The sequence below is a fragment of the Canis aureus genome, chromosome 8 (genome assembly GCF_053574225.1).
Source record: "Canis aureus isolate CA01 chromosome 8, VMU_Caureus_v.1.0, whole genome shotgun sequence".
Taxonomy (NCBI): Eukaryota; Metazoa; Chordata; class Mammalia; order Carnivora; family Canidae; genus Canis; species Canis aureus.
In genome coordinates, this window is record NC_135618.1 from 33,675,813 (window position 1) to 33,699,761 (window position 23,949).

At 36.2% G+C, this 23,949-nt stretch overlaps 1 protein-coding gene and 1 pseudogene across 4 annotated transcripts in view; one reads left to right on the forward strand and one right to left on the reverse strand.

Annotated features, from left to right (window-relative positions):
- Nucleotides 1-23,949, reverse strand: part of VAV3 (vav guanine nucleotide exchange factor 3) — a 352,499-nt gene that overhangs the window by 28,439 nt on the left and 300,111 nt on the right. For all 4 annotated transcript variants that reach the window (XM_077905669.1, XM_077905668.1, XM_077905667.1 and 1 more), the window contains exons 21-24: nucleotides 12,992-13,057; nucleotides 6,919-6,953; nucleotides 813-929; nucleotides 150-237 (exon numbers count right to left, since the gene is read on the reverse strand). In XM_077905669.1, the coding sequence (XP_077761795.1) occupies nucleotides 150-237; nucleotides 813-929; nucleotides 6,919-6,953; nucleotides 12,992-13,057 (306 nt within the window). The remainder of the gene's footprint in view (nucleotides 1-149; nucleotides 238-812; nucleotides 930-6,918; nucleotides 6,954-12,991; nucleotides 13,058-23,949) is intronic.
- On the forward strand, nucleotides 4,371-4,699 carry LOC144318583 (large ribosomal subunit protein eL33 pseudogene; annotated as a pseudogene).

The following is a 23,949-nucleotide window of genomic DNA, read 5'->3' on the forward strand; positions in this document are numbered from 1 at the left end:
TTATCAGGATTCTACTGCAAAATTACAGGATTCTCTTAAAAACAATTTTTCGATGCACAAAATTTCCAAGAAAACAATAGAATTAAACTGATCTTTCTAATAAGAGCAAAATAAGGACCACAGATTGAAAAGAACTAATCAATGCTTACCATTAAACTTTTAAATTTTCTATTTTCTGCAATGTGAAAAAAGCCATCTCTTGTTAAAATCTTGATGTGCTTTGCTTCATTATTGTACCTGTGGGCAACGAATAACGTATGAATATAAATGTGTTTTTAATCAGTAGAAATCAATAATTACCAGAGGGCATGCCCCAATAAAATTATAGGAATTAATTCCAAAGACAAAATATATACCTATGCCAATACACTGGTGACAGCTAATTAGCAAAATATATTTACTAGATTGGTTGAAGATACAACCAATATTTGAAGTGAGAAGGGGGGGTTAGATTTGACCAATCATTATGCCCAATTTATTGGGTAAGTTCAGTTTGAGAGTACAGAAAAACAAAATAAAATAAAACAAAATCTAGTAATATACATATTTAGAATTAACAAGGAGCATATACATATCAAATTACCAAAATACAATGTTATGAAAGAAATCTAATATGCCAATTAGCAGCCTATAACACTTAACACTGTTTTTCTAACAAATATTTTCAAGTATTAATGAACTGTCTGGATAGATGCATTATTTCTGCTGCAATTAGAACCTTGGTTTTTAACTTCAGTGTTATACATGTCAGATGGTCTATGCAATTATGAAAACAGGAAATCTATTTCTATAAAAGTACTTGTCCTACTTACTTAATGCTAATTGCATATTCTCCTGACTCTTTGGTCCTGTGCCTCACAAGGTAAGTACTATTTACCCTATTAATAAGTTCAGTCTCTGCCTGCAATCTTTCCATTGCTCCAGCATACCTGAAAGAAACAATGACATAGAAAATTTGGGTAATAAAAAAAAAAAAAAAAGAAAATTTGGGTAATACACCTGGAACACAACAGAAGCTAAAAATAAGTCTCTGTCAAGATTTTAATTTAGTGGCAGATTGAAGCTGTTTTTACTTCGATCCTAACTAATTACATGACTTCAAAAAATAATGCAGAAAAAAGTCCTGCTCTACTAAGCTAGCAACAGTGAAGTGAACAGTGCCTAACACTCAGTAAGCACCCAGTGAATATTTATCAAATAAATAAATGGGGCAAAGTGAGGAGTGAGCAGGCACTGGGTTAAGAGAGAAATCTACAGTGAGTTTAATAATAAAAAAGAAAAAGACTTGTAGGGAGGGACTATTGTGCACAGGACATACACACACACGTGTACACACACACCCTCTAAAATTTCACCTTTTCTATACATACTATGAAATGAAACCTACTTTGAGCATCTTTTTAAGATAATTCCAGTAACAATTTAAATTATTTTTAAATAATTATTTTGGGAGATACAGGATGAATTCTTACGATCCACAATTTTGTTAACCAATTTTCTTAAGAGCTTAGTAGTAGTTAAAATTTAATTTTAAAAGGTAGGTATTTTCAATAATAAAATTCAGTTCCTCCTAAACTATCTCCATCTTAAACATACCAAATTCCATAACAACAACAGCATTAATATGAGGCCCAACTCCAATGTTAAAATACTCTTTAGTGACCCTTTTCCATCATTTACAGGTTTTACATTTATTGGCAAAATATGATAGAGATTTTAGGCAATAAAAGTTAAAGGGAAAAATTTTATGTTTAGATTGGCTCTCTCAAAACATGAATTAATAGACCAGAAAATTCTCTAATTCACACATAGACTTAGGTAACTCCGTATGAATACCCCCACCTTTAATTTATAGTAAATGTTAGTTTAAAATACAAGTTTATTGAAGAAAGATATGAGAGATGTCCACCAAATATAGAAGGAGAGCTAAGGGCATTTTATGCAGATGGTACCTTGAGATAAAAGTACTTATGATAACCCATGAACTATTAGTACCTAGTATAATCACTCTTCCATCTTATCTCTCACTAGTTTCCAGCCTTCTTTCAGGTTCAGGAATTCACCAGCCTCTTTTTGATGTTAAGAATCTTCTCATAGATTCTTTTATTGCCTGGAAAACGCTCACCCAATCCTCACATTCCTTCTCATCACTCAAGCTTAGAGTGACCTTCTCTGACCATCCCAGCCAAACAATGTTGTCCTGTATCTCACACCTCACTCCATTATTCTTATTACAGTACCTTCATCTCTTTCATGGCACTTATCACAATTAATGTATAGCATATACATTTTTATCAAAGTAACACATGAACATAGTTTCTAAAAGTCAACTCCTACTGTAATAATGAAAAAGCAGCATTACCCCATCTAATCAGCTTTCTGTACCAAGTCCCATTTTAAGCATTTTATCTTTTTTATCTGTGCTTGCATATTTCTAAATAATATAATCAAACTACAATTTATTGATTTTAGGCATCAGGAAGGAAAATCATTTATTTTCTATTCATGCCCATTCCTTCATGGCTCATTCTTCTTTCCTTAACCTCTACAAAGCCAAGCTATCATCTGGCCTGGTTTTATCATGTTTTCATATTCAAAAAAGAACATCTGACATCCACAAAATAATTCAAGTTTTTGTTTGCTCAAGCCTGTCTTACAAATTCTCTCCAAATTCTCCAAGAGAATGATAAACCCCTCAATAATGTACTTTCTCAACACCATTTACTAAACCTGTCCATTTTGTTCTTTGGAGGCATTCATTTCTTCTGAGCCCTCTATCCTCCTGGTGTAGTCAATACTACTTGCTCTCTGAGCCTGATGAATTAATATAGTCCTGGGATATCCCTTTTTTTCTCATTTCCTGGATTCTGTATCTCCTTTGTTGGTTTATTAGCTCATCCTTCAGCTTCTAATAAATGGATACATGGGTTGTAATACTCAGTCTCACATCTAGAAAAATACTTTTATTTTACTTCATACTTAATTCAGAATTTGCCTGCGTATAGAATTCTAGGTGAGAAATTACTTTGCTTCTCAAATTTTGAAGCATTGCCCTATTGTCTTATCACTTGCAACTGAGTGCCATTCTGATTCTTTGTATGTGATCTGATTTCTTTTTCTCCCTGGAAGCTTTCAGACTGTTTTATCTATATTGTAAAATTTCATGAAAATGTGCCTTCCAGTTATATGCCATACGTTTCAGTTCCATATTGTCCTGGGCTCTCAGCAGCATCTTTGATTTAGAGCCATATATCCTTTGGTTCTAGGAAACTTTTGCCTTATTTCTTTGATAACTGCTACTCTGTTTTCTCTTTCTGGAACTCCCACTAAACAAATGCTGTACCTCCTGGATCAACTGTCTAATTTCCCTATCTCTTCTCCCATATTATCAAATTATTTCTTTGATTTTCTGGAGGATTTGCTCGACTTTGTTTTCCAACTCCACTACTTAGTACGTAATTTAGAAGAGCTCTTTCTTGTTTTCTGATTGTCCCTTTCATAAAATACCCAGCTCACTTCCATAGGTATATTGTCATATCTTAATTCTGAGAATATAAAGGCTTTAAAAATAAATCTTTCTTCTCCTTCTAATGTCTGTATTGTCCTCATTTGTTTTCCCCATTTATTCTGTTCTCTAGTTCACAGCTTTTCTCAAATGTCTGGTGGTTATTTGTTGTTTGTTTATATTTAGGAGAGAGGCATCTCTGCGGGGGTGGGGGCACCAAAGTAGACTCGATGGGTAGGAACATAATCATTTGGCAAGAACCTGATTCATGGGGCTGGATAATACCCAAATGTTAGGATTTTAGGTTGTTGTTTTTTCTTAAAAAAAAAAAAAAAAAAAAACTGAGTCTATTCAGTTCCTTGAGAGAAAAATCTTCCAGATTCCTGTCTGCATGCAATGAGAGGGTAGTCTGTGTGTATGAGACCCAGCTGTCACAGTATTGGAACTGAACTATACAAAGGGACAGGGGATCATCATCAGTCAGTATGCAGACTTTCCTTAATTTGACTACTCTGCAGTATAGCATCTTCCTCAATATCTGATGGGATTGCTCTTTCTCAGTGCAAGCCGCACATGGCTCAATTTTTCCACATAATATACCTTCTAACTCCAGTGTCTCCTGCTAAGGTAGGGGAAAGTAAATTGTCTGACTACTTGGAAAATGGGTTAGGAACCCTGGCATCTGCATCCCGTTCTTCATATGGTTTTCAGACAATTCCCCAGTTTTAGGCCCCATGCTTCATCCCTGCCTTCATGATACACACACTCTCAACCCTCCACACACCATCAGATTACACACAAAGAATCAGAAATCAGAATGGCCTCTTTCTGCCATCTTGGAAAGAGGACTCCTAAAGGGACAAATATGTCTGGAAGGCTGTGGTCCAAGGCCATCTTTTCTGTCTACAAGTAGGGTCTCCAGAACCAGAGGGAACACACAGCTCTCTTATAATTGAAGGTGTTTATGCTCAAGACGAAACTGAATTCTATCCAAGCAGAGATGTGCTTATGTACAAAGCCAAGAACAACACAGTGGTTCCTGGTGACAAACCGAACAAAACCAGAGTAATCTGGGGAAATGTAACTCATGCTCATGGAAACAGCGGCATGGTTTGTGCAAAATTCCAAAGCAATCTTCCTGCTAAAGCCATTGGCCATAGAATCTGTGTGATATTGTACCCTGAAAGGATTTAAACTTAATGAAAAGTAAATAAATAAAGGCGTGAATTTGTTCTTTGGAAAGAGAGAAAGGAAGAAGAAAGAAAGAAAGAAATCAGAATGGCATTGAGTTGGAAGTTAGAAGACAACAGAGCAATGCCTTAAAATCTAAGATGCAAAATAATTTCTTACCTAGAATTCTATACCCAGGCCAATGAAGATAATCATCTTGATTTTCTGTTTTATTTCATGGCCTACCCAAGAGGCAAAGTTTACCTTGCAAGAATAACTTGTTTTAAAATGGAGATGTAATGAACAGACAATGCAGTTAGTGGATAGGCAAATTCTCAATGACTTGAGAAACATGTCATCATTCAGCATCATTTTCTCTAAATAGTTCAGAATTTCCAAAACTGAAGTTTCCAGATTCTGACATACTTGACCATTTTGTTTCACAGAGAAAGCATTTCCCATGAAACTAAGTGTGAATAAATTGTTCAAGTTGCTTAAGAAAAAAAGTAACTTAACAATTTTACTATGAATTATCTTTATCTGTTCCCATATTCAAGGCTCTTCCCTGACCTGAACGCCTTGATTTTTTTTTTATCATGAGGAACAATACTATTCTAACTGGTCATATTTTAATTAGAATATCAGCAAGGGTGCATTTTAAAGTAGTATTAAAAAACTAATCTCCTGTGCCCTGAATGGTTCCCAGGTATTTTATTACTTTATTTCATAAAACCCACGTAGTTTGTGGCATTAGTATTTATCTCTAAAATCATTACCTTGTAACTATTATGCCTAGTTATGTAAAAAATAGTAAAAAGAATAGAAAAGGAAGCTAATCACCACACTCTCATGATTTTACAGTTCCTGATGTTGTTCACTTTGATTATTCATGCTATCAGCTCTATTCTCCAAATATAATTCCTGTCAGGATCATGGCTTTTTAATTCCATGTAGTTCTCTGACTTCAAATTTGTCTTAAATTAAGTAAAAATGTTACAAAGCTTCCCGGGTTCTATCACAAGCCTGCTACAATTTCTTCAGCAAGCTCAGGGAGGAGGTCGGAGAAAGCAGGTTAAATAGCTACAGAGGGCAGACGTGTGGCTGGGGATAGCAAGAGGACTGATGGGACAATCCCATACTTTGGACAATTTAGTCCTATAGCAATCAGGCATCTTCTATGCTTTGGTTATAGAATAGAAAATGATCAGAATATTTTAAAAATATCAGACAGTTCGGATGTTCTATCTACACCTGCAAACTGAACTAGTACTATACACTCTCAGAATCTTATTTATATACATATACTGATATCTAATTTGTATGCATATACTTCGTATCCAGAAAATAAAACAGATGCAGTAATTTTAAGAGAAGCTAAACATAAAATCCAGGGAAATAAATATAAATAAGTAAATAAGCCTGCGTTTTGTATTTTGAGAGGCAATATGGCAATGTACAGATGGCCTAACTTGGAATCCTAGCTCTACTGCTTACTACTTGTGTAACCTTAACCTTTGTTTCATCATCTGTAGTGATAATAACAACCTTCCTTATAGAGATGCTGGAAAACAAAAGAAAATAAAACATGTGAGGTACTAAACATATAGTTAAGTGCTTGGTATACACTAGTTATTATCATAGGATGATCATAACTATCCTTGATCCAAAATAGACTTTTTTCCGTTTGAACATATCACTTCTTCTTAAACTCATCAAGTCTAAAAAGTCATAATCACTATCCCCTTTGCTTCCTTGTTTCTATTAGTGATAATACTAGCCTCTTCTAAGTGGTAAGTGGGCTCCATGGAGACCCCAAACTTTAGACATGGATACATTCTGCTCCTTTCATATTACAATTTAGGATCTACTATCGTTTCTGGGCTTATTTTTAGTTTTAAACAATGGAATCATATATTTTTTTTCTCTGTTTCATGAAATCTACTCTTCCAAAATATAAGATACCGATTTACCTACATCCTATTCCTTTCTGTGGCTATTATAAGCTTTGAATTTAGAGTCAAATTTGTGCAAGCATACACACATGCATACACACACACCACTTTGATGAAGTTATGGAAAGGTCAGCAATATATAAATTCATTATGGTGTTTTGTTGTATCTGAAAACACCTTTAGCCAGGACAAATAGAAATGGACTGTAGTTTACTACCCTCACATTTAAGGCATCCTCGAGCTAAGGTTATGGTATTTCAACTTAGCTACATAAACATTTTTAATACTTACCAGGGTTGGCAAGAATAATCTACTGGCTTGGGCACCTAGGATATAAAAAGCCAAAAAATAGATTAAGTTTACTTAAGGGAAGCTTTTAGGAATCAATCATTAATTGAGTTTAGCTGACTCAGCTCTATAAAACCCTAAATAGTACAGTCCTGGAACTATCCATTGGCAATTTTATACAGAGTGAATCACAGTATATGTCAGATAAGTAGAAAATAATTCATTTCACTTTAATTCATTCTTTCATTCATTTTACCGCCACTGTACCTCCAAGTGGAGAGATAACAGGAAAAATATGAGTTGGAAGCTTTTGGGTTTTATTATCAAGGCAGTTTAATCCTATCATAGAAAATTAAAATGAAAATGTTAGGACAACCAACTAGACTCTGCTTTCCTAGAAAACAGGCAAAATAAACAATATATACTGGATATAGACTCTTAGTTTGTATCACAAATTCTAACCTCAAATTTTGAAATCTACCAACTGGCAAACCTTCTATTGATGGAAAGCCTTGGGAAATACTCATTTCCCCCTTTTCTCCTATGGAACTTTTGCACATGAGAAAAACGTTACACTTACTATGCAAAAAAAAGGCAGAAAAAGAAGAAAACTTCTAGCTGTTGATTATAACTAGAAAATGAACAAAGCCAAAGAAGGTATACTAATACTAATACTATACTATTATACTATACTAATACTCCAAGAATAACAAAACACATACTATTAGAAGAGAACAAAGTTTATAAATTCCTAAGGAAAGACAAGGAATATGGACAGTTTATTTCATATTTAGAAATTTTTCATGGATCACCTGAGTCTTGGATGCGTATATCCCATAGTATTCCTCGGCCTTTTCATATAAAGTGATTAAAAATATGGTTACCTTTAATTTGTAACACAGTTCTGATCGATGTAAAATTGTCTCAGCTTTGTCAGGTTTCATAATGGGTTGTTACTCTTTTGAACTTCCAGGTTAATGGTTAATAGTTATATATAATAAAATTATCTTTCTGGTCAGAGCATTTCCAAAGTTATCAGTATTTAAATATTTTTATTCTATGGAACACATGTTTAATTTCACCACCATGTAAAATCCTGATACACAGAAAATAACACTTCGAGTATATTACATCCATTCAAATCCTGAAAATATTTTTTACATCATTTTGTTCTCACAGTCATCAATCTTCAACAATTTCTCTTTAGAAGATACACATGCTTCTGAAATCTAATGGAAAAATATTCCTCCTTCCCTAACCTTTAAAAGCATGCTTATTCCTAAACCAATCTTTCTCCCTAGAGAGTGGAAACAAAAAAGCAAACACAAGAAAGGAAACAAAACCAACATAGAGGGGACAGAGAAGGGAAAAGAACTTCAACATATTCCATGGATTCCTTTGGCTAGGGAATGCTGCAGATTCACAAAAAAATGAAGAGTATATAACATTCTAAAGCAGAGCCAGTATCCCAGCCTGTTTCATCCTGATGTTCCTTTAGAGCTTTCTCGCTCTTAGGTGAGGGATATCTTTGGTGAGTGTGTTCTGACGGGTGAAGTTCTAGGACTATCTTCTCAGCACTGATCCCTATACTGAGGGTGGGATCCTATCTTTTTCCATCTGTCATGGGGCCCTCCCCACTTCTTTTTTTGGGCCCTTTTCTTATATAAGACAATAGATAATTTTCTTCTGTATAATTTCCTATCTTTGAATATATTCTCATCTTTGACCATTTTTCCCTAATGCCGTTTTCTACCTTCATCACAGGCTGTTTACATTGTTAAATTTTGGCTAGGGTCATACGGTTTTAAAAAATATCTGACTGGACATAAAGCATGTATGTAAAATAATACATATAAGATACATGCTTCCTGGGGCATCTGGGTGGGTGGTGGCTCAGTGGCTGAGTGTCTGCCTTTGGCTCAGGTCATAATCTTAGTTCCTGGGATCGAGTCCCACATCACGCTCTGCAAAGGGAGCCTGCTTCTGCTTCTCCCTCTGCCTATGTCTCTGTCTCTCTCTGTGTCTCTCATGAATAAATAAAATCGTTAAAAAAAAAAAAAAAGATATGTGCTTCTTCCTGAAGTGCATCTTATATGAGGTAGATGGGATAGTTAGAGGTGAACTTTCTGTGTTTGGCTAGGAATGTCATTACTTTATCCCTATGGAGGAAAGATAGATTCCTAAGTTGACTAATTTCCTTTCAAAACTTTGAACATATTCTTATTGCTTCAAATGTCAAAGTTTCACACTATAGAATCTCCATTTGGTTCTTTTTAGTAGTTGGTTCTATTTCTCTGTTGAGGTTTCCTGTGCATTTATTATGAACATACTTTCCTTTATGTCCTTGAGCACAGTTATCATAGCTACGTTAAAAACCTTTTCCTCCTAATTCTATAATTTGGGACATCTCACGGTTGTTCTCCTTTGACAGCTTTTTCTTTTGAGTATAATTTGTGTTTTTCTCTTTCTTTACATATTGAGTAGTTTGGGATAGTATCTTAGACAATTTGAATAATACGCCGTAGAAGCTCTGAATTCTGTGATGCTTCTACAAAGAGTGTGATTTTTCTTAAAGCAGGCAGTTAACTTGGTTGAACTCCAACTGCAAACTATCTCCCCTGTAGTGAGAGACAGATGAATTCTCAGTTTTGTTCTTTTAGCCTAAACTGAGCTACTTGGGAGTTGGCACTATGCAGCCAAACTGAGGCAAAGTTTATACACAGAACTTGAGGTTCCTCCCTCCCTGACACTTGCCTTTCTGAGATTTCCTGCCTCTCCTTCTACTTTGTGTTTCCTTCAAACTCTGCTTCTTCAAGCTAGTGATACTCTGCGGTTTCTATCTGAATTTTAGCTACCCTACATGGTGCAGCCCAGGATGCGGTCCTAAGCCAGCGACTAACCTAGCGCCACCCCTTCTCTTAGCTGGTGCTTTCATACCTCGCCCAGAATCTGTAATTGTTTTCTGTGGAGGCTTGATTCAATAGGGGCTACTTGACAATTACTGGAAATGAAAACTTTTGTTGCCTCCGTTACTCCTACTGTTAGCTATGAGTGAAATCATCAACGCTTTATAGGTAATCTGTATTCTTCTTAAAGTTGGTTTTAGTATTTTCTCCTTGTTTTTGATGTTCTGCCATTGAAATGAACTAAAATGTGTCTACGTGTTGATTAATTTTATATAGTCTTCTTGACTCTTGAGATTGGTTCTCCCAGAAGTTCTGGAAAATTCTTGGCCATTATTTATTTGAATATGGTCTTTTCACACTATCTCTATTTGCTCCTTAAATAACATGCATTTGAACTTTTATCACTCCATTCTCTGTTAGATTTCCATTTCTTAGACTCTCCAGATTAGTTACTGAGAAGTTTCTTCAGCTTTGTCTTCCAATTTTCTACCCAACTGTATCTAATATGTCAGGTAATGTTTCCATTAAAGTTTTCATTTCACTTACTCTGATTCTTTGTGAAATAGATGCAAGAAATTTGGACAGTGGTTTGTTCTGTTCTTAGACTTTTATTCTTTATTTCTTCAACCATATTAAATACAAAAATTTGACCTTGGCAACTGATAATTACACAATCTGCTGTCTTTGTGTATGTAATTATGAATTTTATTTTTTCTGAAGTTTGCTTAAGATGGTTTAATCATGAATTTGATGATCCCATACTGTGAACTTCTATTCCCTAGGACTTTAAGTCCATTAAGGACTTTGTGCAAAGAGGCTCCAATCCAGAGACAAACTGTATTTGTATTGTAAACACAATGTGGAATCATTATAAACGGTTTCTAGCTTAGACTTATTTCAGTCACAGAGTTGGTATGAACTCCAGCCCCACACCTGGGTGATTTTTGGATCTAAGGCTAGGAATTTTAGGGGAGACTGCTTTTTTTCTTCCTAACCCAGATCCAAGATGAAGATAGGCATATCTTCTTCTGTGGAATTGTTTTCTTCTTGTTCACCCACTGAGGACGCCTGAGTCACAGAGTTACCCAACTTTGCTCTGTGCTGTAGTTCCAGACTTTGTCTCCAGTTACCATACTACCAAAATGAAATGGTCTCATTTATATTCCTTCTGCATTTTCCTCAGTTCTAACTTTCTATCTGTGTATCTCAGAACTTTCAAAGAGACTGGCACAGCATATACTAAAGAATAATTTTTGAGCTCAGAATGGAATATTCTGCACAACTCATGGACCCCTGGTAAACAGTACACCCCAGGGGCAAGAGATACCATCTTCCAAACCCCTTCAACATATCCTCCCCTCCACTCTCTCCTACTTACCTTTATCTAGCTTATCCTAAACTAACAAATGCATCTATAATTTTAGTAAGTCACCACTAAAACTTTAATAACTATTTATGAACTTTGAGCTACAAAAGTCATTTTTAGTTAGTATTCCCACCCATAATTATGTGTTCCTCTATAATTCCTTAGAGCTTAAAATTCTGAACATACTTTTCCTTCTAGTAACTGAGTCACCAAATACCATTCAATAGAAGCTGATACAATTAGTACCTACTATTGTTAATTACTTAGGTTCGGCTAGGAACTTTCCTTGCTTCTTAACCCTTTAGTTCATTGATACAACAAAATGTATTAAATACCTGCTATGTGCCAGAATTTTCCTAAAAATAAAATTTCAAATGTTCATTTCATGCCATATTCAAGAGGCTGTAAAAAAGATAATAGAACTTTATACATAAAATGTTTGATATTCTTGATTTGATGTCTTTAGGTTCCCAAACAACCTAATGTTAGAATGTATAATCTCCTGCTTCCTGCCTACATATAAATATCGTTGCTTTAAGCATAGGAAGCCTGAATCTTGTTCATACAAATAAGAGAAAACTAACTAAAAACTCATTTTCCTTACATAATTAGAGTGGTATCAAAGTTCAACAATTTTCTAGGATTACTAGATAAAAACAGGTGATATTAGATCACAGAATGAACAGAATAGCAAATTCTTTTTTATTTGATTTGCTTTTGAAATTAACGAAGCTGCAATACATACAGTAAATTAATCTACAGACTACATTCTGAATCAAGGGTGGCTGACATTGCTATCAAAAAGAATGTCCAGGGCAACCCCAGTGGCGCAGCAGTTTGGCGCCACCTGTAGCGTGGGGTGTGATCCTGGAGACTCAGGAGTCCCACGTCAGGCTCCCTGCATAGAGCCTGCTTCTCCCTCTGCCTGTGTCTCTACCTCTCTCTCTCTCTCTCTCTCTCTCTCTGTCTCTCATGAATAAATAAAATCTTAAAAAAAAAAGAATGTCCAGTTTGTAAATCTAGGAAGGATTGAAATATAGCAATTAAGATAATATGAGGGCTTTTTTTTTAACCATCAACTCCATTATATTACTATAGGAATCTCATTTACTTTGAATCAAGAACTTCAAAAGTTTCATAGAAAAATCCACCCTAAACTCTAATTTATGATAAAATAATGTCACCTTAAACAGAAATTTATAAATTTAATATAACACCAAAAAGTACATCTTATGTTACACTCCTCCATAATATTTGAGTAAATGCTCATTCATTCTCCTTGTTTCTAGCTAATGTGTTTGATGTTTTCAGAAAATGCCATTATGACATTAAGTAAACAAAATGACAAATGAAAGCACAGAAAAATGTATTTAGAGATTTGATTGAAGAATCTGTGGACTTCATGCTATTATGCTTTCAAACACACTAGCTGAAGTGTAGTATCTCTCTATAACCCCAAATGACTAGGAATAGATGAGAGCCTACCATTCTCACCTCTATGGGAAAAGGGGAAAATGCATCTAATCTGTAGCTTTATTTTTTCTAACATCTTGTAGACCATTTTGTTAATTCTACTAAGTTCAATTTTCTCCTTGTATATATCATTTAAAAATATTTTCTGACAACGGAATCATGAGGGTTTTAGAATTTTAATAATATTGACCATATATTCAAACTTGAAATATAATCCCTCCAGAAAAAATTTAATAAAATTATGGACAAGACTATATCCTTTGTACATTCTTGCACAATTAATTAAAGCATCAAACCCAGAAAAAAATGTAAAGAAAATCCTCATACTTACACATGGGCAAGGTTTGACAGCATCACTTGGAAAAAATCCAACCTCTCCAGATGCTAAATTTCTACCCTAAATTAGGGGGAAAAAATAACAGATTTAAGAACCCATTTACTACAAATGATAATCTCGTAATGCTGTGTACATAGTGTCATTACTCAGAATCTTCAGAATAAGTTACGTTTTATCCAGTCCTAAACATGAAGTTATTTACTATGGCTCAGGAAAGAAAAGCAGAAGCAGAGAGGTTGTACAATTATTAAACTTTACATGTTGTTTGTTTCAGATGGTAATTATGAAATAAGAATTCAAGTTTGACTTTCTAAACTATGATTCAATCTTGTTAACTTTACATTCCTCAATCCAATATAGAGATAATCGCATATTTGATCTATTTTATATTCGCTAATACAAGAACATACACTGGTTTTGTGCAGGCTCACAATTAATTAGAAATGGGATTTAAATGGTTGCTATTGGTATCTTTAACAGAACTCTTAAGAACATTCCTCCAACAAGATAGGAGGCATTTCAAGACTTGTGGAAACATGATATGAAGTTTTAGGTGGTTTTCAGATTTAGGAGAAAGGATAGGATAGGTGACACTAGACAGTCAAGGTGTTGGAGGAAAGGACTGTAAGTTAAAATGACATTGTAAATGAGAAAAGAGGGAAGAAACAAGCAGAATAAGGAAAACTTAAGTGCCAAATAGACCAAAAAAAAAAAAAAAAAAAAAGCTTAAGAATTTATTCTTAAAAATCTTTGGTCAAATTCTCTTCTAAAAAACTTCATCAGGGAATGTAAATTGGTACAGCCACTGTGGAAAACAGTATTGAGTTTCCTCAAAAGATTAAAAAATACAAGTACCATATGATCCAGTTATTCCATTACTCATATTTACCCAAAGAAAACAAAAACACTACTTTGAAAAGACATATGCACTCCTGTGTTTACTGCAGCCTTATTTACCATAGCCAAGATACGAAAGCAAACCAATGTCTCTTGATAGATGAACAAAGAAGATGTGGTATATGCATACAATGAAATATTACTAAAGCATAAAAACTGGATGTGATCTTGCCATCTGTGACAACATGGGTGGGTCTGGAGGGTATTATGCTAAATGCAATGTCATACAGAGAAAGACAAATGCCATATGATTTCACTTATATGCAGAACCTAAAAAAAATGAATAAACAAAAAGCAGAACCCATAAATACAGAGAAGTGGTCATTTCCAGGGGAAAGAGGTTAGGGTTAGGGGCATGAGCAAAATGGGTGATGGTGAGTAGGAGAGAGAGGCTTCCAGTTATGGAATGAGTAAGTCACCAGAACAGAAGGTACAGCATAGGGAGTACAGTCAATGGTACTGTAACAGTGTTGTATGGTGGCAGATGGTAGCTACGCTTGTACACTTGCGGTGAGCACAGCAGAACATACAGACCTGTCAAAACACTATGTTGCACACCTGAAACAACGTAACATTCTGTTTTACTTCACACACACAAAATCAGATGACACTAAACCTACAATTGTTTCCCTTTTGCAGAAAGACCAACTATACTCAAACTGGAACTGGAGGGTATTATGCTGAGTAGAAGTAAGTCAATCGGAGAAGGACAAATATTATATGGTTTCACTTATATGGGGAATATAAAAAATAGGGAAAGAGATCATAGGGGAAAGAAGAGAAAATGAATGGAAAAAATCAGAAAGGGTGACAGAACATGAGAGACTCCTAACTCTGTGAAACAAACAAGTGGTAGTGGAAGGGGAGGTGGGCGGGGGGAATGGGGTGACAGGCACTGAGGGGGGCACTTGACGGGATGAGGACTGGGTGTTATACTAGACGTTGGCAAATCAAACTCAAAAAAAAAATACATTAAAAAAACCCACACTGCAACAATCACAACATGTAATTAAAAAGTTCTTGGGAGATTGTCTTCTTGCCCAAAAATTGGGCTTATTTTTATTTACTATTTAATAATTGCTTCTTCTCAGTAGTTGAGATGAGTAAATAGCATTATGACTGGATGTTACATGCTCAGTTATTTTTGACAAAGAAAAGTAACAAAAAACTATCAGCAAATATTTCCCTCTAGAAACAGTATCCTTTTGTGCCCAAGGCAAATTTCACAAAGTGAATTAAAGAATTAATTAAAGAAAAGGATGAAGAGGAGGAAGGAGAGAAAGAAAAAATGGGAAGGGGCAGCAGGGCAGTGGGAAAGAGGGAGGGGAAGTGTAGCAGGAAAGGGGGAAGGGCCAGAGGAAGGGAAATGACAGAAAAAAGAAGAGGAAGGGTGGGGTTCAATTAAATAACCAAGCAAAGAGAAGATGTTTGTTTGGGCAAGATTCTAAAACTATACTGTACTCACATATCAGAAAAAAGGTAAATGAACGAGTAGAATATGCATTCATTTATTCAACAAATACAGCATCTAATATTAATTTGGTTAGGCACTTAGGAAAATGCAAAAATTCATAAACCAGTTCCCGTTTCCCCCTATCTTTTTGGAGCAAAGACAGGTATGCACATAATTTTATACAAGATGGAAAAGACTAAATAAATACTGTTAGGTGCAGAGGAGAGGCTATGGAAATTGGAAGGGTGGTTTCAGTATTAGGGGTTTGCCTGAAAGCTACATGGAAAGGGGGGCACATGAATATAAAATGTGGGTTTGAACACACAGAGATGGAAATGGAGGGGAACATTCTGAAGACAAAATAAAGCATAAGAAAGGCATAGGGGCATGAAAGTGTAGGTTGTACATAGGAAACACAAGCAGAATCTAATAATGGCTTACACTTAGTGCACCCACCGCTCTGTGCATTTCATTATCCATACAGTGATCCTTTGCAGTACGCCCATCACAGTCCCCATTTTATAGGTGAGGAAGTTAAATGATCACGCCATGATCACAGAGCTAGCAATTGACAGAACCAGAGTTCAAATTCAGATGTTCCAACTTCAGAGCTTGGCACTGCCTTTCTACACAACATTAGACTCATAAGGAGGAAGGAGGGACATAGAGGTAAAAGGTGGCCCCTTTATCACTGGTGAGGGGATTTCAGTGAAGGGGGTATGTGCTTTAGAAGAAGTACACTGGCATCAGTGTGCAAGCTGGCTTGTAGGTGGGCAAGGCTTGGTAGGTGAGAGTATCATTAGAGAATTGTGTCATGGTAAGGGAGGAGGGGGGACCGATGTTGGGATGTTGGGAGACATTACGGCACTAGAGTCTAGGGGCTTGCCTGGGGAGTGGGTGAGGAAGAGAAGAGCATGGGAGTTGAAGAATAGGGGAAAGTCAAGGATGGGGGTGATCACATAGGCCATCCAAACACATAACCCAAATGCAGACAGCAATTATACAGAGGGGAAACTTCAAATCAATGGGACAAGGCGATCATAGAAGGAAATGTAGACAGAAAATGATAAAAGATAGAACTTACAGGAATAAGTCTAAGTAGGAGGCAGGAAGGAGGCACCAGGAGGAGAGTCAGAGACTAGAGGGTATTGAGAACACAGTGGTTATAAGGTAGGAATGCAGTGCTATTCTCATTCAACTGCATTGAGTGCTTTATGTCTTTTCAGCATGACACTGAGGTATAAGTAAATAGGTATGATATCTGGGGACTTTACACCTAGCCGGACCTTTCTGCAGAGACCAACTGCAAAGCTACTTGAGTACAACGTATATGGGTATGTGGGTGGGGACTGTACATGAAAGGAAGCTCAGAAGAGGAAGAGGTAAGGGTGATTGCTTTTAAAAACTAAGATAAGACCTCTGAGAGCACACTAAAGGAAGTCAGTCTATTTTGCAGGGGAGAGGCAACAAGTTGGAAAATTAAGAGCTGTTCTACGAATGGTGAACTGCCAATCCACATTCATCAGAAAAGAACAAATGGTCTTCATCTCTGGAAAGCAGAGTTCAAGAGAAGCAGTGGTGTTTCCTGGCAGCGCATGTTGGCCAACATAATAGCACCTGTTTCCCTAGAACAAAACCGACACGGGTCCCTCTTCTAGATTGATCCTTTCATTATTCGCCACCAGAGCGTGGTTCACACATTACTACCCCGTCATCTCTTCTGTAAATGCAAGTGCAGATTTAATCTCACTCTGTCCTGCGGCACCTCCACAGACTACTAGTAGCATGCTGCCACATGCAGGTCACTATTGCTCTAGATGGCCTTCTCCAGCACTAGGCCAAATTTTTAAAATCCGGAACAATGTCATTTTTTACAAGAGAATGCCAAATGCATAGGATTTAATGAATGTTTGTAATTTGGGGTACTTCTCAATCTCATAGTCACATGTCAGTGAGCAGCATGACCTTAAATTCCTCTTAATTGAAAAGAATAAAATATACCACCCTTTGTTTTCACACAGTCAAGCACTGAGAAAAGAATCGAACTGTTTCTATATAGGAGAATATTCTTACAGCGGCACTGCTTGGCCTATTGCTGACATTTTATAGAAGTAAGCAGTGCGCTGAAGAAGGTAATGCACAAAACAGGGAAAAGGACGTGGGAGGGCAGGCCGGGTGGCCCAGCGGTTTAGTGCCGCCTTCAGCCCAGGGCGTGATCCTGGAGTCCTGGGATCGAGTCCCACATCAGGCTCCCTGCATGGGGCCTGCCTCTCCCTCTGCCTGTGTCTCTACCTCTCTCTCTCTCTTTCTCTGTGTGTGTGTCTCTCATGAATAAATAAATGAAATCTTTAAAGAAAAAGAAAAGGAGGTGGGAACACAAAGAATGTGAGGTTAGAGACACATTAAGGAATTTTATAACTTCTGAAGGTGCACGGATGAGTCTACCTTCCCGGTTGTTTCTCCCTTATAGAACCAAGGGTTCTATCTTAACAGCATGAATGGGATCTGTAACTGTCTTAGACAGAAGAGGAAGAGGCATGGTTGTATGAGAAATGTCCTAAAGCTAGGGTAAACATTCAATTTTCTGTCCAAACCAGGATCTTTTCAGAGGAAAGGGTAGTGACTAATAATATGGCAGGACAAAAGGTATAAATTGGGGCTGTGGGAGGTAAACCAGGTCATATGGTTACTGTATCAAAAACCAGTCTGTTGGGACACCTGGGTGGCTCAGGGCGAGATCCTGGGGTCAAGTTCTCAGTCCCGCATCGGGCTCCCCTCCGGGAGCCTGCTTCTCCCTCTGCCTGTGTCTCTGCCTCTGTGTCTCTCGTGAATAAATAAAATCTTTAAAAACAAAACAAAAAAAAATCTTTTCTTTCTCACTACATTTCAAGAACACTATTGGGAGTTTTCTCAGGAGGGGGAAGTTTTCACTACAAACGTCATGCTGAATTGTTTTTTCCTTAATGAAATGCCTTAGCAGTGCAGGTTACATTTCTTTAATGGTCTTAGGCATCCCTTAGATGACAAAGAGGTGAGGGATAATCTAACATATCTTAAAGGATGAATAAAACTGCATTTCCTCACTTATTCCTATGAGATGTCAGTTTTTAGCTACGGGAGATAATATGTGCTGAATTCAATGATTTTCCACTTATTAAGGTAATAACCATCCTACAACATTTGGAAGATTAAAAAACAAAGTAATGTGTAGGAGGAGTGTCTTTGCTTCCCTGGTGGATGTGTGTGGGATGTACATTGATAATTCATTAATGCTAATGGGTGGAACAGCTGCCAATCCCCTATGCGTGGATGGAACAGCAGACTGTAGCTATGAAATAAACCATTTGCAAAGCCAATGATTCTGTGCACTTTATGTGATGATCTATCTATGAAATTTTTACTAACTTTGACGAGAGAGGCATGCAGCTGAATTTTCTTCTTTGCATTCCTGTGTGGGCATTGTATTCTGGGTCAGATAATCAATGTGTCATTCCTTGTAGGCCTCTTACAAATGCCAGAGATAGGAAATCTTTTAGTTATCCCCCGGCCTAATATTTGTTCTTGTGAGTCCCTTAACATCTTCAAGGTCAATCTGAAAACGTTCCTCTTTCATAGTTACATGTCATCTGATGTACCACACAGTACTATCTTTATATGCATTTATTCTGCAGGGCATTCTCTTTATTATGTGATGAGACTTTTGTAAATCTAACAGTACAGGTTGATTCATTCTTATGAAAATATTTTTTTTGGAAAGTATCTGAGTAAATAAGTTATGGGCTATATATGGTAAGAACAAATGTACCTTTATAATTTTCATTAAATAAAATCGAGCAGATACAAAGCAAAATAATATTAAATAATAATTCATAAAATAATGCCTTCTGTCCTGAAAAAAGTAAGTTGCTTCCTGGAGAAAAATCTATCAAACTAAAATTATTGATAACTTCACTGAAATTCTTGAACATCACAAATACAAATGCATACTCAGACACTTCCTTATTTCTGACTAGCCTTAGATTATAACTATTTTTCATTTTTCTCCAATAAAAATCCACAGTAAACCATAATGAATTAAAACAACATTAAATTTGCTGGTAGAAATGGTATTGACAATCTACCTATACAGAGAAAAACAATGCACGCTAGTATGGCAGAGCTAAAACTGCTTTTTTAAAACTCATAGACAAGGACGGCTTAAAATGACAGAGCATACCCTCCAAAAATCTTAATCATAAATTGCTTGGCTCCTGACTTTGCAAAAAAAAAAAAAATAAATAAAAATAAAAAGGAGAAGAATTGCTTTAAGAAGAATACAGTGTCTTTTCCCTGTGGCTCATTTATCCCCTTAATACCACCTGGATTGGAGCTTTAATGCACTCCTGCAATAGCACTGAACAATTTGAAACAGATGTGGAAAGCTGAATTTAAAAGGGGGAAGATTAATGGTTATTTATGAGGGATTGGAAATTTTCCCAAGTTACAATGCCCTAAACACTTTCAACGTATGCATGAAGGTGCTGTGGAGATTATTAAGCAATTCATCCCACATGGGGAATGGCCAGAGCACCTGTCACCTTACCCAGTCCTCTCTCATTGTCAGAAATGCACAGCCCGGGTATGTGGGGAAGACGACCTGCAGGGAAGCCATGAATTATGGGAATACAGGCAAATATACAAATTAGTTTATTGACCAGATGGATGAATGGATGATGGATAGCTTGCACCAAGCACTATTTTTAGAAGTATTCGGACAGGTGTGAGTAGATGCAATAGAACCAAAGGACAGGAAAAGGAGGGAAGACCAGGACAAAGACCCTGTCTGAAATCAACCTTTGGTAAGGAGCAGCTGCCACTATATTATAACCATTGTTATCAGTTAATTATACATCAGGGCTAGTTCTTGGAAAACACAGAAAATCGCTATGAGAGAAATCTATTTCTGGCTCTGCCATAAAACAAAAACAAAAACAAAAACAAAACAACAAAAACAAAAAAACCTGTGTAACCTTAGGCAAATTTCAATGGTAAAACAAATATGATGACAACATCTGCCAAACATGCCTTAAGGGGTAATAAAAGATTAAAGAATTAACATGTCTAAAAACATTTGATGATTGCTAAAAATAACTATTTTCTATTTTTTCCACAATACTGCTTTTTGATTCCTTCCAACCACTTTTATCACTTCTACTATTTTGTTGGCTATTCATGTATTATTAAAATAGAAATACCTAGCCCAGTCAATAATCTCACCATCCTCCTTATATTTAGACAAATTTGCTAAGCCACAAGAAACATACTCTCATATATAACTTTCACCTGAACAAGAAATAATACATTTATTTATTTATTTATAGATTTTTTTTAATTTATTCATGAGAGACACACACAGAGAGAGGCAGAGACACAGGCAGAGGGAGAAGCAGGCTCCATGCAAGGAGCCTAATGCGGGAATCGATCCCTGGATTCCAGGATCACGCCCTGAGCCAAAGGCAGACGCTCAACCGCTGAGCTACCCAGGCGTCCCGAAATACTATATTTAGATAGCATTTATCTCAAATATGTTAATGTTTTCTTGCAAGTACACATATTCTTTTGTCGCTAACTGCTTTGTATACAATGAGTAAGATGTGCATTTTTCAACCCATGAACAACTTGAAAATTTGTGAAGCATAACTGCATAGGATTATACTGAATGGTCATTACAATGAATTCCAAAATATTCATGCACATACACACAGAGAAGAATAAAACCACTTTTTTCATTTGCTAGTTAAAAGAGAATAGAATTTTTAACTTTTGTCCCATGCATAAACTCCTAGTTTTTCAAAAGCCTATATAAAATTCATATTCCTAACCTAGTTCATCTGTAGTTAAGTGGCTGTCATAGGCTTAGAATTCCAAACAACTTAAAAAAAACAAAACACACTTGTATCTTGGTCCAAGATCTGTGAAATTAAATTTAACTTTGATTTATAAGGGTTTATAACTGCAACAAGTTATCAAAACATATGACAAAAGCCTCAATTATAATTGATGGGTTTTCTGAATACACAAAAAATTGTTTGTTTACTACATCACTGAGATTTTGGCAGAAAGAAGTGTCAAAAACTAAAAAAAAAAAAATTAAAAATTGTGATGTACACTAAGAGAAAACCCACTAAAGAGCCATAAGCCATATTTCTATGCTTACTATGTGTGAGATGAATATAATAGCAGAATGAGATTTTTGCAGAACATTTTTCTTATTATCCAAAAAAATGTATTCTGTGGGGTTTCTGGATTTGTCTAGCAGGGAAGGGAGGAACAATCTAGTTTTGGGTGTCTTGAGGCTTTTCCACTAAGGTCTCACTAGGTAAGATATTGTACGTGATATAGTCCTGTATCAAAATTTTATAACTGTGTTTCTTGTGAAGTAAACAAGAGGATACTTTGGATGAAAGAAAAATTTAGCAAGCAAAAACCAATCTGAATGCAGGTAAATCTAATCCCAAGTGGTTACTTAATACAAAATCTGGAAAGAACAAGGATCTACTGCTCTTGGAAGAAATCCTCTTTGAGGAGAGGCCATATAACCCAAAAAGTAAACCAGCTTGACAAAGTTCCAAAATACAGATATTTGTTTTTCTAATCCTGGCAGGCATCTAATGGATGTTTTCTTACCCTTGGTGATTTTAATCTTATGTATCACAAAGGAGATATCCTGAGTAATAGCACCAAATACATCAAATGCTCGTGGCAGCATTATTTTTAAAGAATTCACTTTTCTACTAAGAACAAAATTAATGCTTTATTGAAAAGGATGCTGACTACTTGTTATGTATGAGGCATTATGCTATATACTTAGGAGATTAAGAATGACTAAACATGGTTATGATCTTCAAGGATCTCATTCAGATTATGTTGGTTCCTTAATTAGCTTTTGCTTTGGTTACTTTCATAGATTTTTGCAGAATTTTGGACTAAAGAAAAAAACTTAAGCGGTAATAATTTGATATGGATAGACAGGAGCCTGATGTTCTATTCCTACCCTTCTGATCCTTGAGTAAGTCATTTAACCTTTTATGGCTTCAATATTCTCACCAGTGAAATGATAGGATTTGGCCCCCAATTTTCTTTTTTGACCCAAGAATTTCTGAGGTCTCTTTTAACACCAGAGTTCTTTGCTTATAGTTCTCCAGTCAGTTATCACTACTGATCCACAAATTCTTAATTAGGGATATTATGTGTCAAGTAATTTACTCTGGTTGCACTTATTTATAGAAGATAAAGACATTTCAGGTCCTAAATGACTTTCAATTTACCTCGGTGTGAAGTCCTCTATTTTCCAGGGTACACAGATTGACTTGTTAGAAATTACATTCATTCATTCACTCTTCAGGAATTCTGGTTACCAAGAATAATTAAAATCCAATATACGTTATAATTTTATAAATTATTTGGATCAAAGTCTTGAGGGCCTATGCCTGTGCACACTCTACTGAAACCACTTGTGGTGTCAAACCAACAGTCCTATCAGATGTAATTGCAGATTGGTGGTCCACTGAAGGTATTCTGGATTGACACACATTTATAGTAACTACGGGAGAATGCAGCTTCTATGGTAATGAAACAACAGAAGACAATGTACCACACCAGAAGTCCTGAGAACTGTCCCCTTAATAATGTTGCTTTCTATTGGGAAATAGAACAGGGTGCTCCTTAGACAGCGGTGTCCTCCTCTAGGCACGTGATCACCTACATTTTGCCTTGTCCCAAACACAGGAAAAGCACAAGTGAAGAGCTGTTAACCAAAAATGCCCATCTTGAGAGTTAACAATTAGGACCTCACCGACTTTGTCAGGAGGCTTGCCAATTCCCACAATACAGTCTGTACACTTGGAAACATTCCTGCAAACTCAGTTTCTGATCTATTCAATCAAAGCCAGTTGGCAATCATCCAGGGAGAATGTTTCTTATGGGCCTTCACTAATGTCTATTATCGTCTATAATCATCTCTCCCGGGCCTTCCCTGTTCTATTATAGCCACGCTCTGCCGTTTCTTTTTCCCTGTAATTAGGCACCCTAATTTAACGCAATATTTTGAGGTAAACACCTGTCAAAATAAAGGTCTTATGATTGCATGACATACTACTTCCAAATAAGCTGTGCTACTTTCACATAGCTTTTTACCCCTGCACATCCACAATTTCAATTCTGCTGTGGCTGCTCCTGACTTTATAACAAGGGACAGGCAAGTGGTGAGAAGCAGTCAGACACAAAGCCAAGGTCAACTAAAGAACACCTTGAAACTATGCTCCAGCAATGCCTAAAAATGGTATCCCTGTGATGATAAAAACCAAGTTCAGGATTTCATAAGGAAATGCTCTGGGATAGGATTCTAGACGGGGAAAAACACAGTTCCCAGAGATTTTTATCCTATGGTTTATAATGCCAAAGCAATGAGCCTTTCAGTGTCAAGAATCAGTTTTCTTAACAAAAATTTGATTCTTTCAAAAACTTCTGGTTTGTGTTATTTGCCTCTGATTAGCCTGGCACCTGAATTTTAGATGAGGAGAAAAAAATAACATAGTTTCAGAAAATTCTATTGTAGCTAATA